Source organism: Melanerpes formicivorus, unplaced genomic scaffold (genome assembly GCF_026170545.1).
Source record: "Melanerpes formicivorus ecotype bairdi unplaced genomic scaffold, bMelFor1.0.p_v2 SCAF_229, whole genome shotgun sequence".
Taxonomy (NCBI): Eukaryota; Metazoa; Chordata; class Aves; order Piciformes; family Picidae; genus Melanerpes; species Melanerpes formicivorus.
The window spans coordinates 221,612-240,629 of record NW_027142581.1 but is presented as its reverse complement, the minus strand read 5'-3'; the positions used below and the strand labels follow the sequence as shown (position 1 = coordinate 240,629).

Sequence of the window (19,018 nt, the reverse complement as noted above, 5' to 3'; positions counted from 1 at the left end):
CACTCCAGCACCTGAATGTCTTTTGTGTAGTGAAGGACACAAAACTTCTGAAAGGCTTTTTTGGGTGTCCTGCTGTCAGGAGCTTGAGGGAAGGAACAGTACATGTGCTGCTCACATCCAACCTAAAACTTCCCTGGCACAATTCAAGTCTGTTTCTTCTTGTCCTATCATGTTTTACTTGAGAGAAGACACCAAACCCCACCTCACTCCATCCTCCTTTCAGGAAGTTGTAGAGAGCAAGTAGGTTTCTCCTAAGCCTCCTTTTCTCCAGGCTAAACAACCCCAGCTCCCTCAGCTGCTCCTCACAAAACCTGTTCTCTAGAATCTTCATCAGCTTCTTTGCCACTCCTTGGATGTGCTCCAGCACCATGTCTCTCAGCACCACACCTACACATCTTAATTCAGAACTACAAAAAGATTATATGCCTGTGAGAGTTAAAAGATTGGGAAAAGTCCACGCAGAACACAGAGGAAAATCCAGAGAGTGAGATCATCATGACTGCAAGCACTGCCCATAAAGAAAATTATCAGTAATTTATTAATGTGTCAGGACTAGGAGCAGAGGGTTTCTGCCCTTACCAGGTCACTGGATTTGCCATTGATGACGTTCTGAGCTTTGTTTATTGATGTTTTCATTCCTACAGATGAAGACTTGATAAAGTATGGCTGGCCTGAAGATGTCTGGTAGGTACCAACACAAACTACCTTTCGATATACAGTTGAGTGGAACGTTCTTACCAATCCTGTGGCTCCCACAAAGTCTCCTCTTCCCAGACCACTGTGACCGGTTGACACTGTCCCCTTAAGAAAGGGAATATGGTGGACGGAAGTTGGTAAATGAAAAGAACAAGCTAAACTAATTTCATTGGCAAAGTGGGAGGAAGCACCTTCTGAACTGGGAGTGCAGGAGGGTATACTGGGCATTCCAGCACTTTATCTTCAGTCTTGCTTCCACTCCTCTGCAGGGCAGCAGCTCTCTGTCCTGGGCTTTCGGCCAAGGCTTTGGCCTTGAAACCGACAAGCTACCAAGGCCTGTATTAACTCCCTTCCAATTAACACAAACTGCTTCTAACTTTTTTTCTCTTTCTCTCTCTTTCTAACCCACTCTGGGGAAAAGGGGGAGAGAGGGGGAGAGCGGAGGTGGGGAGCCCCCACAGCAGGGGGGGGAACTCTCATTTCTGTGTTACTTTATTGTATATCTTTGTATATATTGTAAATATTGTAAATTTGTATATATTCCCCTGCATATCCTACATTGCTTTGTAAATATACAGCTCCACTGCTTTGCTAATTCAGCTGTGAGTTTTTTTTTCCTTTCCCTTCAATTTTCTTTCCCTTTATTTTACAAGGGGGAAGGGAGGAGGCTTTTTGGCCTTACCCTTCCAACCCTACCACATTTTTTTTTCTTGGTGCCCAACGTGCGGCAGATAATTAGTTTAATTTATTACTTGATTGATTTAGTGTTTTCCAGCTGAATTAGCAAACATGAAGGTATTGTGGTTTGTGGAGCGATTATTCTTTTCAATTTTTGGGGCTCTGATTTACAGATATTGTTTGGGTTTGATTTTGGATTACCTGGGTAAATATTTGGTGCCGACAATTTATATGCGGGTTATGTATAGAGTTAGACTATGGTATGGAAAATGTATTAATGTATTATGGCCAGTGAGATACAGGAATGTTACCTCCACCACTCTCCCAATTGAGATAAAGGGTTTTAGGATACCGCCTGAGGAGAGAGTAACTTTAGGTGATGCCTGGGATCCAAAGGTGATTTATTTCATGTGTATAATTCTGCTGCTGGTGATAACTAATGTGTATTCTCTGTATTCCTGGTGTCGGGAGAAGAAGGTGTCCAGGGCGTGTTTTGTTATTAAAACTAGATCAAAAAGAAAACGCCGTGGCTCTCGATCAGTACCAGAGTCATCTAGTAATGAGGAAGGTGGAGACTCTCTGTCAGTTAAAAAGAGGGCTAAAAAGTTAATTGGTAAAGCAGCTCTAAATGACTTTGCTGATTCTAGCAAGCTGCCAAGGGCAGCGGCTGGTATCAACATGGCGCCTACTCCTCCTCCTTCTTCTCTGTCGGCCATTAATGGAGCAACGTCACTTCCGCCCACTCTCTCGGTGGGACCGGAAGTCACTGCCCCAGCAGCTGATTTATCTCAGGACCTGTCAGCTTCTATTAAGGTGGCTGTAAATTCAAACACAGCTCCAGTTAAGGTGGCTGTTTTAAAGACTAGAGGTGGAAAGGCCAAAGATGGAGAAGAAGAGCTGGAGACTGATCCTGGTGAGGGGCCCTCCACACTAAGAAATCCTGCTGAGGAGGAAGAGAAGGTTTGTTTTAAAGATCTAGCTAACCTAGTGAGATCAAAGCAGGATAGAGATGAAGTTAGGAAAGGAGCTGGCAAAGGTGGTTCTCAGCTTAAAGAGATCCTTGAGAAAATGACAGCAGGATTACATGGACAAAAAGTTCAGGGAGAAGAGGAAGAAGATGATATTTTAGAGTGTTCATCACCACGTGAGGAATTGCGAAATGTCCATAAAGATTTCACCAGGGCAGATAAGGAGCCAGTTCTAGCTTGGCTTAGTAGGTGTTATGATACAGGTGCTCCGGCTCTAACAGTTGGAGACAAGTCAGCAGCTCAGTTAGGAACTCTCTCGAGGGATAATGGAATAGATAGACATCTAGGCAGAGCTCTCGGTAAGGTTAATCTGTGGATACGCCTTTTAATGGCGGTTGCCCTGAGATACCCTTCCCGAGATGATCTTCCATGGAATCCTAAACCCTGGACTACCATAGATGAGGGAATTAAGCGCTTGAGAGAATTTGCTGTTAGAGAGCTACTCTATGGTGAACATGAAACTCTGAATCCTGATGACATTCCTGTGGGTTCTGGTCTTGCTAAAAAGATCATCAAACTTGCTCCTTCTAATTATGCAAACATTCTGGCAAGCAGAATTGTGTCAAGAAATTATGGTGGAGCTTCTCCCACGGTTGGCCAATTCAGTGATCAAATGAGACAACTGGAGGATAGCATGACACGTGTTTCTTTGGTTTCAGCCATTGAAACTATGTCTGGTGATATACAGAATTGCATAAGAGAGTTAAAAGATGAATTTAGAAATTCCATATCCCAATTGGCACAAAGGGATAATTTCAATTCTTCCTCCAGGTGGGTACAAGTTTCATCTGTGAGGAATAGACGTCCTCCAAGGAGGTCATTCCAAAACAGACCACCAAGGCAGTCACGTAGAACTATTTGGATAACTCTGCGTGATCAGTTTGGTGAGAACATGAACCGCTGGGATGGCCAACCAACTTCTAATCTTTTCAGGAGACTGAGAGAACTGCAAAGTGGCAGAACCCGAGGTAGCAATACCAGAAGGGTAGCTGTTGCTTCTACAGTTCCCCAGAACAACCCTAGTAGCTCCAACAGTGGCTCCAGTTATAACATGCAAAGTTATAACCCTGCACACTATGTGCAATGCACATGTGCGCATGTTCCCCATAACTAGGGGTGCCCTGCCTCCCGCCAGGGGGAGGAGAGGGATAACAGAGTTAATAGAATGTATTGGGATGTGTTCATCCAGTGGCCTGGCACTTCACAATTTCGGAAGTACAGGGCCTTGGTTGACACAGGAGCTCAGTGCACCATAATGCCATCAAATTATCAGGGATCAGAGTCTATAACTATTCTGGGAGTCACTGGTGGATCTCAAGAGTTAAGTAAGGTGGAGGTTAATATAAGTTTAACTGGTAAACAATGGAGGAAGCATACAGTTGCGACCGGACCTGATGCACCTTGTAGTTTGGGAATTGATTTTCTGAGAGAAGGGCATTTCAAAGACCCTAGAGGTTACAAATGGGCTTTTGGAGTAGCTTCTACAGAAATTGATGGACAAAAATTGAAGCTGTCTGCTAGACCTGAGCTTTCTGATGAATCTGCAGTTGTGGGACAACATAAGATACAGGACATTAAATTGCTGGTTGCTTCTCAGACTGTGCATCACAGACAATACAGAACCAACCGTGACTCTTTGTTGCCCATTCAGAATCTGATTCGTCAGTTAGAGAGTCAGAAAGTCATCAGCAAAACTCATTCACCTTTCAACAGTCCAGTGTGGCCTGTGCGAAAGCAGAATGGAGACTGGCGTCTGACAGTAGACTACCGAGCCCTGAATGAAGTGACACCACCCATGAGTGCAGCAGTGGCAGACATGATGGAGCTACAGTATGAGCTGGAATCCAAAGAGGCCAAATGGTATGCTACCATAGACATTGCTAATGCATTTTTCTCTATTCCCATAGCAGAGGAATGCAGGCCTCAGTTTGCTTTCACCTGGAGAGGAATCCAGTACACTTTCAACAGATTGCCAATGGGCTGGATCCACAGCTCAAGCATCTGTCATGCAGTGATCCACGATGCTCTGGAGAAAGGCGGTGCTCCAGAACACATCCAGTTCATTGATGATATCATCGTCTGGGGTAAAACTGCTGAAGAAGTCTTTGAGAAAGGTAACAAAATCATTGACATTCTTCTGGATGCAGGTTTTGCCATCAAGCGAGACAAGGTGAAAGGACGTACCACAGAAATTCAGTTTCTGGGAGTGCGGTGGCAGGATGGACGCCGACACATTCCAGTGGATGTGGTAAATAGAGTCTCTACCATGGCAAATCCCACAAACAAGCAAGAGACCCTACGTTTCTTGGGGATAGTGGGATTTTGGAGACTGCACATCCCTGGATACAGTCAGATTGTGAAACCTCTGTATGATGTGACTCGAAAGAGAAACAATTTCCACTGGGGACCTGAACAACAAGCAGCCTTTGACCAGATAAAGCAAGAGGTAGTTCAAGCAATGGGTCTGGGACCTGTCCGAGATGGTCCAGACATTAAGAACATTTTGTACATGGCTGCAGGTGACAATGGTCCAACCTGGTGCTTGTGGCAAAAAGCTCCAGGTGAGACACGTGGACGACCTCTTGGTTTCTGGAGTCGAGGTTACAGAGGTTCAGAGGCTAATTATACTCCAACAGAGAAAGAAATTTTAGCTGCCTATGAAGGAGTAAAAGCATCTTCTGAGGTGATTGGAACTGAATCACAACTTCTCTTAGCTCCCAGATTACCAGTTTTGAATTGGATGTTCAAAGGCAAAGGCTCCACACCATATCATGCTACAGACTCAACCTGGTCTAAGTGGATGGCTCTGATAACACAGAGAGCTCGAATGGGAAATCTTGAAAGACCTGGTCTAGTGGAGGTGATCTCAAGTTGGCCTGAAGGTATCAACTGTACTAAACCTCCAGAGGAGAAAGTAACTCGTGCTGAGGAAGCTCCTCCTTACAATGACCTTTCTGATGACGAAAAGAAATATGCTTTGTTCACAGACGGTTCCTGTCGTCTTGTTGGAAACAAGCAAAGGTGGAAGTCTGCAGTGTGGAGTCCAACATGCCGAGTTGCAGAGGCGAAGGATGGAGAAGGAGAATCCAGTCAGTTCGCAGAGGTAAAAGCTGTCCAGCCAGTTCTCGACGTGGCTGAACGTGAGAGATGGCCAAAGCTTTATCTCTACACCGACTCATGGATGGTAGCCAATGCTCTATGGGGTTGGCTAAAGAACTGGAAGAAGAGTGGTTGGCAGAGGAAAGGAAAACCCATTTGGGCAGCCAACCTATGGCAGGACATTGCTGATTGAATCGAGAGAATTCCAGTGAAAGTGAGACACATCGATGCTCACATTCGTAAGAGCAAAGCTACTGAGGAACAGCAACACAACCATCAGGCAGATCTAGCTGCAAGAGTTTCTCAAGTAGACATGGACTCTAATCTTGATCTCGACTGGAAACACCGAGGTGAGATATTCTTAGCTCGGTGGGCTCAGGATTCGTCAGGACATCAAGGCAGAGATGCAACATACCAATGGGCTCGTGACAGATCCATAGACATTTCCATGGATGCTATCACACAAGTCATCCGTGACTGTGACATTTGTGCTGCTATTAAGCAGGCAAAACGACTTAAGCCCTTGTGGTATGGTGACAGATGGTCCAAGTACAAGTATGGTGAAGCTTGGCAGATTGACTACATCACTCTACCATGTTCTCGTTCTGGTAAGCAATACGTGCTTACTGTGGTAGAGGCAAACACTGGGTGGTTGGAAACTCATCCAGTTCCACATGCAACTGCACGCAACACCATTCTTGGTCTGGAGAGACAAATCCTGTGGAGATACGGAACTCCAGAGAGGATCGAGTCAGACAACGGAACTCATTTCAAGAACAACCTTCTAAAGAACTGGGCCAAAGAGCATGGCATTGAGTGGATATTCCACATTCCCTACTATGCACCAGCTTCAGGGAAGATTGAACGCTACAACGGTTTGTTGAAGACCACTCTTAAAGCCATGGGGGGTGGATCTTTGAAAAACTGGGAAAAACATTTAGCACAAGCAACCTGGCTGGTAAATAGTAGAGGTTCAGTGAATCGAGCTGGACCTGCACATTCAGATTTGCTATGGAAAGTAGAAGGTGATAGAGTTCCTGTTGTTAGAGAAAAGAATTTGTTAGGTAAAACTGTTTGGGTATTTTCACCCTCAGGAGAGGCTAAACCTGTCCGAGGGGTGGTTTCAGCTGACGGTCCGGGTCACACATATTGGGTAGTGCAAGAGAATGGTGAAATTCAGTGTATTCCACAAAGAAATTTAACTTTAGCTGAAAGAGGTTAACTTCGAACTGCTGTACAGCTACATCGCTTCCAGAGGAAGAATCAACGAGGAAATCTACGGTGCACGAACCCTGAGATCCCTGAGAGCCCTGAGTCAACTAAGAGACCCTGAGATTCCCTACTTCCCTTTTCTTCGCTTCGTCGGCGAAGAAATGAACTGTTTTCCATTTTTCTCATTTACTGATTTTCTTGGACTTTTGAATCATCTACATCTGAGCATAGCCGGAATGGACTATGAACTTTACTCACGAACTGTAAATATCGTCTTGGATTGGATGGACAGTGTGAACAGCCAATGAAATTGTTTATAAGGGGTGGACTGTGGCCGGTTGACGCTGTCCCCTTAAGAAAGGGAATATGGTGGACGGAAGTTGGTAAATGAAAAGAACAAGCTAAACTAATTTCATTGGTAAAGTGGGAGGAAGCACCTTCTGAACTGGGAGTGCAGGAGGGTATACTGGGCATTCCAGCACTTTATCTTCAGTCTTGCTTCCACTCCTCCGCAGGGCAGCAGCTCTCTGTCCTGGGCTTTCGGCCAAGGCTTTGGCCTTGAAACCGACAAGCTACCAAGGCCTGTATTAACTCCCTTCCAATTAACACAAACTGCTTCTAACTTTTTTTCTCTTTCTCTCTCTTTCTAACCCACTCTGGGGAAAAGGGGGAGAGAGGGGGAGAGCGGAGGTGGGGAGCCCCCTCAGCAGGGGGGAGAACTCTCATTTCTGTGTTACTTTATTGTATATCTTTGTATATATTGTAAATATTGTAAATTTGTATATATTCCCCTGCATATCCTACATTGCTTTGTAAATATACAGCTCCACTGCTTTGCTAATTCAGCTGTGAGTTTTTTTTTCCTTTCCCTTCAATTTTCTTTCCCTTTATTTTACAAGGGGGAAGGGAGGAGGCTTCTTGGCCTTACCCTTCCAACTCTACCACAACCACACAGCAGGTTAAATGCAGTCCACAGGCTACAGGCCTCTCACTGCTGATCACAATCCTCTGAGCTCTGTCCTTCAGCCAGTTCTCCACCCACCTTACTGCCCTGTCATGCAACCCACACTTCCTAAGCTTCTCTGGGAGGATGCTATGTGAGACAGCATCAAAAGCTTGTGTATCCATCCTGTTTACTATCTTCATTGATGATCTGGATGAGGGGATTGAGTCAGTCATCAGCAAATATGCCGATGACACCAAGTTGGGAGCAGGTGTTGATCTGTTAGTGGGTAGAAGAGCTCTGCAGAGGGACCTCGACCGACTGGACAGATGGGCAGAGTCCAACATGATGACATTTAACAAATCCAAGTGCCAGGTGCTGCACTTTGGCCACAACAACCCCATGCAGAGCTACAGGCTGGGGTCAGAGTGGCTGGAGACCTGCCAAACAGAAAGGGACCTGGGGGTGCTAATTCACAGCTGGCTGAACATGAACCAGCAGTGTGCCCAGATGGCCAAGAAGGCCAATGGCATTCTGGCATGCATCAAGAATAGTGTGGCCAGCAGGAGCAGGGAAGTCATTCTGCCCCTGTACTCAGCACTGGTTAGGCCACACCTTGAGTACTGTGTCCAGTTCTGGGCCCCTCAGTTTAAGAAGGACATTGAGACTCTTGAACGTGTCCAGAGAAGGGCAATGAGGCTGGGGAAAGGCCTCGAGCACAAGCCCTATGAGGAGAGGCTGGGGGAGCTGGGGTTGCTTAGCCTGGAGAAGAGGAGGCTCAGGGGAGACCTGAAGGGAGGTTGTAGACAGGTAGGGGGTTGGTCTCTTCTCCCAGGCAACCAGCACCAGAATAAGAGGACACAGTGTCAAGCTGCTCCAGGGGAAGTTTAGGCTTGAGGTGAGGAGAAAGTTCTTCACAGGGAGAGTTGTTGGCCATTGGAATGTGCTGCCCAGGGAGGTGGTGGAGTCCCCATCCCTGGAGGTGTTCAAGAGGGGATTGGATGTGGCACTTGGTGTCATGGTTTAGTCATGGGGTCTGTGGTGACAGGTTGGACTTGATGATCTTTGAGGTCTCTTCCAACCTTGTTGATTCTATGTGTATCATGGACACTTCCATAGTCTGTTGTCCATCAAGGGGCTGTTCTGTTCTTTGTCAGGAGGCAAACCTTTCAGAGCAGATCACCATCTCTTGCCCTGTGTGAAATGAGCTCTTGTGTTCACAGGTTCCACGTGGACAAGCTCTCCTCCGCACATGTGTACCTGCGGCTGCACAAGGTAACCCTGGGGCAGGGGGGCTTCAAAGCTTTCACATTCACCCACAGCAGTGCCACAGGCAGCCAGTCCTGCACTCAAGGCCATCTTTGCTCACCTGAACTGTTAAAAGTCTGCAGGACTCCCTTGGGGTGCAGGTAACCTGCAGTTGGAGGGGCCTGAATTTACAGGCTCCATTACCAAGTAGTGTGGGGAGGAAGGGGAAGTTTAATGTGGCCTGACACCAAGTGTGTGTCTAGGAATCACCCCCAGTATAACAGGGAGAAAACCCATGAGAAAAGCACATTCCTTGTGATGCTGCAAGCCTTTCCTTACAAACACCATGGAAGACTCCAGTCTTGTTAAACACGGAGTGTAGAATTTCTGGCTGGGTTGGCAGAGCGTCATTCCCTCCTTTCATCCCTGAAAATTTTCCAGGTCAGGTTGGACAGGACTCTCAGCATCCTGCTCTAGTTGAAGATATCCATTCTCATTGCAGGGGGGTTGGACTAGATGACCTTTAAAGGTCCCTTCCCACCCAAACAATTATGTGATTCAATGGTTCCTGGTGTTGTGTGCTCACCAGCTGACATTGCCTTGCTCTGTCACAGGGGCAGACAGTGGATGACATTCCCAAAGAGGTTTTGATAGACTGTGCCCATCTGGTGAAGGCAAACAGTATCCAAGGTAATGCCAGTGCCTGAGAGATTGGGATGAGGTATTTGTGGCAAGGGTTTCTGATCCACATGAACATATTTGTGACATTTTTGCCATGGTGCTCTCTGCTCAGCCACTGCCTGCAGGTCTTGTAGGATGCAAATGTCAGCCCAGCCCATTCCTGTTCTCTAAGGAAGGATTTTAAATCTCTGACATAGGTGTTCGTGCCTCCACGTTGCTCTCTGAGCCAAGGAGGACTCAGAGTCTCCTCTCTAACACCAGCTCAGGGCCCCTTTGTGTTGCAGTTGCTCTGCTGGCAGAGGCAATCTCCATCTGGAGTTTAACACTCTGCAGCATTCATGTTATTGTAGAAAATGATGTTGTGTTCTTCTGTGTCACTGTGACACTGAAAGGACATCCTTTCTCTTCCCTTCTACAATCCCTCCTCTTCCCTCCTCCTTTCCCTCCTCCTCCCTCCTCCTTTCCCTCCTCCCTCTCCATTTCCCTTCCCCCTCTTCATTTCCCTTCCCTCTTGTCTAACTTGCAGTGTTTATGACAGCAATAATGGCCAGAGTTCTTATGTGCACAGAAGACTTAAGCCCTCTTGCAGCAAGGAGGGAATTGACACATTTCTCTTCTCTGCATCCCAAGTTGCAAGATGAACAATGTCAGTGTGGTGTACACACCATGGACCAACCTAAAGAAAACAGCAGACATGGACGTGGGGCAAATCAGCTTTCACAGGCAGAAGGATGTAAGTGTGGTGGTGACCTGGTGGCAGTCTGTAACATTTGCATCTCAGGAGCTAGTTGGGTTGTCTACAGCATTTGCTCTCAATGCCTTCTTGGCCATGAAGGCACATTGCTTACTCATGGGGAATTTGTTACACACTCCTAGGACCTCTCTTGCAATTCAGGCATGGATGATTCCCTGGCTTTAGAAGAGTAACCAGCAGGTCACAGTATCACAATATCGCTAAGGTTGGAAGAGACCTCGAGGATCATCGAGTCCAACCTGTCACCACAGACCACATGACTAGACCATGGCACCAAGTGCCACGTCCAACCTCCTATTGAACACCTCGAGGGATGGTGACTCCACAACCTCCCCAGTGAGCCCATTCCAATGACCAATGACTCTCTTGGTGAAGAACTTTCTCCTCATCTCGAGCCTAAACTTCCCCTAGCACAGCGTGAGACTGTGTCCCCTTGTTCTGGTGCTGGTTCCCTGGGAGACGAGACCAACCCCTTCCTAGCCACAACCACCTTTCAGGTAGTTGTAGAGAGCAATGAGATCACCCCTGAGCCTCCTCTTCTCCAGGTTAAACAATCCCAGCAGCGCAGTGTAGCCTTTGCAGTGTCTGCTTGCAGACCGCAGCACAGTGTATCCTTTGCAGCATTTGCTTCCAGACTGCAGCAGAGTGTAGCCTTTGCAGCATGTTTCCAGACTGCAGCACCGTGTAGCCTTTACAGCGTCTGCTTCCAGACCGCAGCACAGTGTAGCCTTTGAAGAGTGTGCTTCCAGACCACAGAACAGTGTACACTTTGCCGCGTCTGCTTCCAGACCGCAGCACATTGTAGGCTTTGCAGCGTGTGCTTCCAGACTGCAATGCAGTGCAGCCGTTGCAGCGTGTGCTTCCAGACCGCAGTGCAGTGTAGCCTTTGCAGCACATGCATCCAGACCGCATCACAGTGTAACCTTTGCAACGTCTGCTTCCAGACCGCAGTGCAGTGTACCCTCTGCAGTGTGTCCTTCCAGACCGCAGCGCACTGTAGACTTTGCAGCGTGTGCTTCCAGACTTCAGCACAGTGTAGCCTTTGCAGCACATGCATCCAGACCGCAGCACAGTGTAGCCTTCACAGCGTCTGCTTCCAGACCGCAGCACAGTGTAGCCTTTGCAGGGTGTGTTTCCTGAGCGCAGCACAGTGTAGACTTTCCAGTGTCTGCTCCCAGAATGCAGCACAGTGTAGCCTTTGCAGCGTGTGCTTCCACACCGCAGCACATTGTAGCCTTTGCAGCGTGTGCTTCCAAACTGCAGCGCAGTGTAGCCGTTGCAGCGTGGGCTTCCAGACCGCAGCGCAGTGTAGCCTTTGCAGCACATGCATCCAGACCACAGCACAGTGTAACCATTGCAACGTCTGCTTCCAGACCGCAGTGCAGTGTAGACTTTGCAGCGTGTGCTTCCAGACTTCAGCACAGTGTAGCCTTTGCAGCACATGCATCCAGACCGCAGCACAGTGTAGCCTTCACAGCGTCTGCTTGCAGACCACAGCACAGTGTATCCTTTGCAGCATTTCCTTCCGGACTGCAGCACAGTGTAGCCCTTGCAGGGTGTGCTTCCAGACCGCAGCACAGTGTAGCCTTTGCAGTGTGTGCTTCCACACCACAGCACAGCGTAGACTTTGCAGCGTGTGCTTCCAAACCACAGCACATTGTAGCCTTTGCAGTGCGTGCTTCCAGACCGCAGCACATTGTAGACTTTACAGCGTCTGCTTCCAGACCACAGCACAGTGTCCCCTTTGCATCGTGTGTTTCCAGACCACAGCGCATTGTTGCCTTTGCAGGGTCTCCTTCCGGATCGCAGCGCAGTATAGCCTTTGCAGGGTATGCTTCCAGACTACAGCACAGTGTCCCCTTTGCTGTGTGTGCTTCTAGACCACAGCACAGTGTATCCTTTGCAGCGTGTGCTTCCAGACCACAGCGCATTGTAGCCGTTGCAGCGTGTGCTTCCAGACCACAGCACAGTGTAGCCATTGCAGCATCTGCTTCCTGACTGCAGCACAGTGTAGCCTTTCCAGCGTGTCCTTCCAGACAACAACACAGTGTAGCCATTGCAGCATCTGCTTCCTGACTGCAGCACAGTGTAGCCTTTGCAGCGTGCGCTTCCAGACCACAGCGCATTGTAGCCGTTGCAGCGTGTGCTTCCAGTCTGTAGCACAATCTGGCCTTTGCAGCATGTGCTTCCAGACCGCAGCACGGTGTTAGCCTTTGCAGCGTGTGCTTCCAGATGGCAGCGCAGTGTAGCTGTGCAGAGTGTGCTTCCACACTGCTGCACAGAGTAGACTTTGCAGAGTGCGCTCCCAGAACACAGCACAATGTGGCCTTTGCAGGGTGTGCTTCCAGTCCGCAGCACAGTGTTAGCCTTTGCAGTGTATGCTTCCAGATGGCAGCACAGCGTAGCCTGTGCAGGGTGTGCTTCCAGACCGCAGAACAGTGTAGCCTTTGCAGCATCTGCTTCCTGACCGCAGCGCAGTGTAGCCTTTGCAGCGTGTGCTTCCAGACCACAGCGCATTGTAGCCGATGCAGCGTGTGCTTCCAGACAGCAGCACAATGTGGCCTTTGCAGCATGTGCTTCCAGACCGCAGCACAGTGTTAGCCTTTGCAGCGTGCTTCCAGATAGCAGCGCAGCGTAGCCTGTGCAGAGTGTGCTTCCACACTGCTGAACAGTGTAGACTTTGCAGCATGTGCTCCCAGAACACTACAAAATATAGCCTTTGCTGCGTCTGCTTCCAGACCGCAGCGCAGTGCACTTTGCAGCGTGTGCTTCCAGACCGCAGCACATTGTAGACTTTGCAGCGTGTGCTTCCAGACCGCAGCGCAGTGTAGACTTTGCATCGTCTGCTTCCAGACCGCAGCGCAGTGTACACTTTGCAGCGTCTGCTTCCAGACCACAGCGCAGTGTAGCCTTTGCAGTGTCTGCTTCCAGACCACAGCACAGTGTAGCATTTGCAACGTGTGCTTCCAGACCGCAGCACAGTGTTAGCCATTGCAGCGTGCGCTTCCAGATGGCAGAGCAGTGTAGCCTGTGCAGGGTGTGCTTCCAGACTGCAGCACAGTGTAGCCTTTGCGGCGTTTGCTTCCACAACTCAGCGCAGTGTCCCCTTTGCAGTGTGTGCTTCCAGACCGCAGCACAGTGTAGCCTTTGCAGTGTGTGCTTCCAGACCGCAGCACAGTGTAGTTTTTGCAGTGTCTGCTTCCAGACCGCAGCACAGTGTAGTCTTTGCATTGTGTCCTTCCAGACAGCAGCGCAGTGTTGCCTTTGCAGCGTCTCCATCTAGATCGCAGCTCAGTATAACCTTTGCAGGGTATGCCTCCAGACTGCAGCGCAGTGTAATCATTGAGGCTTGTGCTTCCGGAACGCAGCGCAGTGCAGCCTTTGCAGTGTCTCCTTCCAGACCGCAGCACAGTGTAGCCTTTGCATCGTGTGCTTCCAGACTGCAGCGCAGTGTAGACTTTGCAGCGTCTGCTTCCAGACTGCAGCGCAGTGTAGCCTTTGTAGCATCTGCTTCCAGAACGCAACGCATTGTGACCTTTGCAGCGTCTGCTTCCAGACTGCAGCGCAGTGTAGACTTTGCAGCGTCTGCGTCCAGACTGTAGCGCAGTGTAGCCTTTGCAGCGTCTGCTTCCAGACCACAGCAGAGTGTACCATTTGCAGCGTGTGCTTCCAGTCCGCAGAGCAGTGTAGCATTTGCAGCGTGTGCTTCCAGACTGCAGCGCAGTGTAGACTTTGCAGCGTCTGCTTCCAGATCGCTGCACAGTGTAGCCTTTGCAGTGTGTGCTTCCAGACTGCAGCACAGTGTAGACTTTGCTACATCTCCTTCTTGACAGTAGCTCAGTGTACACTTTGCAGCATGTGCTTCCACACCGCAGCACAGTGTAGACTTTGCAGTGTGTGCTTCCAGAGCGCAGCACAGTGTAGTCTTTGCAGTGTCTGCTTCCAGACCGCAGCACAGTGTAGTCTTTGCAGTGTCCGCTTCCAGAGTGCAGCACAGTGTAGTCTTTGCAGCGTCCCCTTCTGCATCGCAGCTCAGTATAGCCTTTGCAGGGTATGCCTCCAGACCGCAGCGCAGTGTAAACATTGAGGCGTGTGCTTCCGGAACGCAGCGCAGTGCAGCCTTTGCAGTGTCTGCTTCCAGACCGCAGCACAGTGTAGCCTTTGCATCGTGTGCTTCCAGACTGCAGCGCAGTGTGGCCTTTGCAGCGTCTGCTTCCAGACCGCAGCGCAGTGTAGCCTTTGTAGCGTCTGCTTCCAGACCGCAACGCAGTGTGGCCTTTGCAGATTCTGTTTCCATACTGCAGCGCAGTGTAGACTTTGCAGCGTCTGATTCCAGACTGTAGCGCAGTGTACCCTTTGCAGCGTCTGCTTCCAGACCGCAGCACAGTGTACCCTTTGCAGCGTGTGCTTCCAGTCCGCAGAGCAGTGTAGCATTTGCAGCGTGTGCTTCCAGACTGCAGCGCAGTGTAGACTTTGCAGCGTCTGCTTCCAGATCGCTGCACAGTGTAGCCTTTGCAGTGTGTGCTTCCAGACCGTAGCACAGTGTAGACTTTGCTACATCTCCTTCTTGACAGTAGCTCAGTGTACACTTTGCAGCATGTGCTTCCACACCGCAGCACAGTGTAGCCTTTGCAGTGTGTGCTTCCAGACCACAGCACAGTGTAGTCTTTGCAGTGTCTGCTTCCAGACCGCAGCACAGTGTAGTCTTTGCAGTGTGTCCTACCAGACCGCAGCGCAGTGTTGCCTTTGCAGCGTCCCCTTCTGCATCGCAGCTCAGTATAGCCTTTGCAGGGTATGCCTCCAGACCGCAGCGCAGTGTAAACATTGAGGCGTGTGCTTCCGGAACGCAGCGCAGTGTAGCCTTTGCATCGTGTGATTCCAGACTGCAGCGCAGTGTAGACTTTGTAGCGACTTCTTCCAGACTGCAACGCAGTGTGGCCTTTGTAGCGCCTGCTTCCAGACCGCAGCGCAGTATAGACTTTGTAGCGTCTGCTTCCAGACCGCAACGCAGTGTGGCCTTTGCAGCGTCTGCTTCCAGACTGCAGCGCAGTGTAGACTTTGCAGCGTCTGATTCCAGACTGTAGCGCAGTGTACCCTTTGCAGCGTGTGCTTCCAGTCCGCAGAGCAGTGTAGGCTTTGCAGCGTGTGCTTCCAGACTGCAGCGCAGTGTAGACTTTGCAGCGTCTGCTTCCAGGCCGCAGCACAGTGTAGCCTTTGTAGCATCTGCTTACAGACCGCAACGCAGTGTGGCCTTTGCAGCGTCTGCTTCCAGACTGCAGCGCAGTGTACCCTTTGCAGCGTGTGCTTCCAGTCCGCAGAGCAGTGTAGCCTTTGCAGCGTGTGCTCCCAGACCGCAGTGCAGTGTAGACTTTGCAGCGTGTGCTTCCAGACCGCAGAGCAGTGTCCCCCTTGCAGTGTGTGCTTCAAGACTGCAGCACAGTGTAGCCTTTGCGGCGTTTGCTTCCACAACTCAGCGCAGTGTCCCCTTTGCAGTGTGTGCTTCCAGACCGCAGTGCAGTGTAGACTTTCCAGCGTCTGCTTCCAGACCGCAGAGCAGTGACCCCCTTGCAGTGTGTGCTTCAAGACTGCAGCACAGTGTAGCCTTTGCGGCGTTTGCTTCCACAACTCAGCGCAGTGTCCCCTTTGCAGTGTGTGCTCCCAGACCGCAGTGCAGTGTAGCCTTTGAAGCGTGTGCTTCCAGACCGCAGCACAGTGTAGCCTTTGCAGTGTGTGCTTCCAGACCGCAGCACAGTGTAGTCTTTGCAGTGTCTGCTTCCAGACCGCAGCACAGTGTAGTCTTTGCATTGTGTCCTTCCAGACCGCAGCGCAGTGTTGCCTTTGCAGCGTCTCCATCTGGATCGCAGCTCAGTATAGCCTTTGCAGGGTATGCCTCCAGACCGCAGCGCAGTGTAATCATTGAGGCTTGTGCTTCCGGAACGCAGCACAGTGCAGTCTTTGCAGTGTCTGCTTCCAGACCGCAGCACAGTGTAGCCTTTGTATCGTGTGCTTCCAGACTGCAGCGCAGTGTAGACTTTGCAGCGTCTGCTTCCAGACCGCAGCGCAGTGTAGTCTTTGTAGCGTCTGCTTCCAGACCGCAACGCAGTGTGGCCTTTGCAGCGTCTGCTTCCAGACTGCAGCGCAGTGTAGACTTTGCAGCGTCTGCTTCCAGACCGCAGCGCAGTGTAGCCTTTGCAGCGTCTGCTTCCAGACCGCAGCACAGTGTACCCTTTGCAGCGTGTGCTTCCAGTCCGCAGAGCAGTGTAGCATTTGCAGCGTCTGCTTCCAGACTGCAGCGCAGTGTAGCCTTTGCAGCGTCTGCTTCCAGACTGTAGCGCAGTGTAGCCTTTGCAGTGTCTCCTTCTGGATCGCAGCTCAGTATACCCTTTGCAGGGTATGCCTCCAGACTGCAGCGCAGTGTAGACTTTGCAGCGTCTGCTTCCAGACCGCAGCGCAGTGTAGACTTTGTAGCGTCTGCTTCCAGACTGTAGCGCAGTGCAATCTTCGCAGCGTCTGCTTCCAGACCGCAGCACAGTGTAGCCTTTGCAGCGTGTGCTTCCAGACCGCAGTACAGTGTAGCCTTTGTAGCGTCTGCCTCCAGACTGTAGCGCAGTGTAATCTTTGCAGCGTCTGTATCCAGACCGCAGCACAGTGTACCCTTTGCAGCCTGTGCTTCCAGACTGCAGTGCAGTGTAGCCTTTGTAGCGTCTCCTTCCAGACTGTAGCGCAGTGTAATCTTTGCAGCGTCTGCTTTCAGACCGCAGCACAGTGTACCCTTTGCAGCGTGTGCTTCCAGTCCGCAGAGCAGTGTAGCCTTTGCAGTGTGTGCTTCCTGACTGCAGCACAGTGTAGCCTTTGCAGCATCTGCTTCCAGACCGCAGCACAGTGTAGACTTTGCTACATCTCCTTCTTGACAGTAGCTCAGTGTACACTTTGCAGCATGTGCTTCCACACCGCAGAACAGTGTAGGCTTTGCAGTGTGTGCTTCCAGAGCGCAGCACAGTGTAGTCTTTGCAGTGTCTGTTTCCAGACCGCAGCACAGTGTAGTCTTTGCATTGTGTCCTTCTAGACCGCAGCGCAGTGTTGCCATTGCAGCGTCTCCTTCTGGATCGCAGCTCACTATAGCCTTTGCAGGGTATGCCTCCAGACCGCAGCGCAGTGTAAACATTGAGGCGTGTGCTTCCGGAACGCAGCGCAGTGCAGCCTTTGCAGTGTGTGCGTCCAGACCGCAGCGCAGTGTACCCATTGCAGCGTGTGCTTCCAGTCCGCAGAGCAGTGTAGCCTTTGCTGCGTGTGCTTCTAGACCGCATCGCAGTGTAGCCTTTGCGGCGTTTGCTTCCACAACTCATCGCAGTGTCCCCTTTGCAGTGTGTGCTTCCAGACCACAGAACAGTGTATTCTTTGAAGCGTGTGCTTGCAGACCGCAGCACTGTGTAGCCTTTGCAATGTGTGCTTCCACACCGCCGCACAGTGTAGTCTTTGCAGTGCGTCCTTCCAGACCGCAGCGCACTGTTGCCTTTCCAGTGTCTCCTTCTGGATCGCAGCTCAGTATACCCTTTGCAGGGTATGCCTCCAGACTGCAGCGCAGTGTAGACTTTGCAGCGTCTGCTTCCAGACCGCAGCGCAGTGTAGACTTTGTAGCGTCTGCTTCCAGACTATAGCGCAGTGTAATCTTCGCAGCGTCTGCTTCCAGACCGCAGCACAGTGTAGACTTTGCAGCGTCTGATTCCAGACTGTAGCGCAGTGTACCCTTTGCAGCGTGTGCTTCCAGTCCGCAGAGCAGTGTAGGCTTTGCAGCGTGTGCTTCCAGATGGCAGCGCAGTGTAGCTGTGCAGAGTGTGCTTCCACACTGCTGCACAGAGTAGACTTTGCAGAGTGCGCTCCCAGAACACAGCACAATGTGGCCTTTGCAGGGTGTGCTTCCAGTCCGCAGCACAGTGTTAGCCTTTGCAGTGTATGCTTCCAGATGGCAGCACAGCGTAGCCTGTGCAGGGTGTGCTTCCAGACCGCAGAACAGTGTAGCCTTTGCAGCATCTGCTTCCTGACCGCAGCGCAGTGTAGCCTTTGCAGCGTGTGCTTCCAGACCACAGCGCATTGTAGCCGATGCAGCGTGTGCTTCCAGACAGCAGCACAATGTGGCCTTTGCAGCATGTGCTTCCAGACCGCAGCACAGTGTTAGCCTTTGCAGCGTGCTTCCAGATAGCAGCGCAGCGTAGCCTGTGCAGAGTGTGCTTCCACACTGCTGAACAGTGTAGACTTTGCAGCATGTGCTCCCAGAACACTACAAAATATAGCCTTTGCTGCGTCTGCTTCCAGACCGCAGCGCAGTGCACTTTGCAGCGTGTGCTTCCAGACCGCAGCACATTGTAGACTTTGCAGCGTGTGCTTCCAGACCGCAGCGCAGTGTAGACTTTGCATCGTCTGCTTCCAGACCGCAGCGCAGTGTACACTTTGCAGCGTCTGCTTCCAGACCACAGCGCAGTGTAGCCTTTGCAGTGTCTGCTTCCAGACCACAGCACAGTGTAGCATTTGCAACGTGTGCTTCCAGACCGCAGCACAGTGTTAGCCATTGCAGCGTGCGCTTCCAGATGGCAGAGCAGTGTAGCCTGTGCAGGGTGTGCTTCCAGACTGCAGCACAGTGTAGCCTTTGCGGCGTTTGCTTCCACAACTCAGCACAGTGTC

General features: G+C 50.5%; 1 protein-coding gene across 1 annotated transcript in view; it reads left to right on the top strand.

The window, feature by feature from the left end:
- Nucleotides 1–8,847: 8,847 nt before the first annotated feature.
- Nucleotides 8,848–19,018, top strand: part of CCDC25 (coiled-coil domain containing 25) — a 126,177-nt gene continuing 116,006 nt past the window's right edge. Inside the window, exons 1-3 of the mRNA XM_068169862.1 lie at nucleotides 8,848–8,931; nucleotides 9,519–9,596; nucleotides 10,217–10,318. Of these exons, the coding sequence (XP_068025963.1) occupies nucleotides 8,860–8,931; nucleotides 9,519–9,596; nucleotides 10,217–10,318 (252 nt within the window). The 5' untranslated portion in view covers nucleotides 8,848–8,859. The remainder of the gene's footprint in view (nucleotides 8,932–9,518; nucleotides 9,597–10,216; nucleotides 10,319–19,018) is intronic.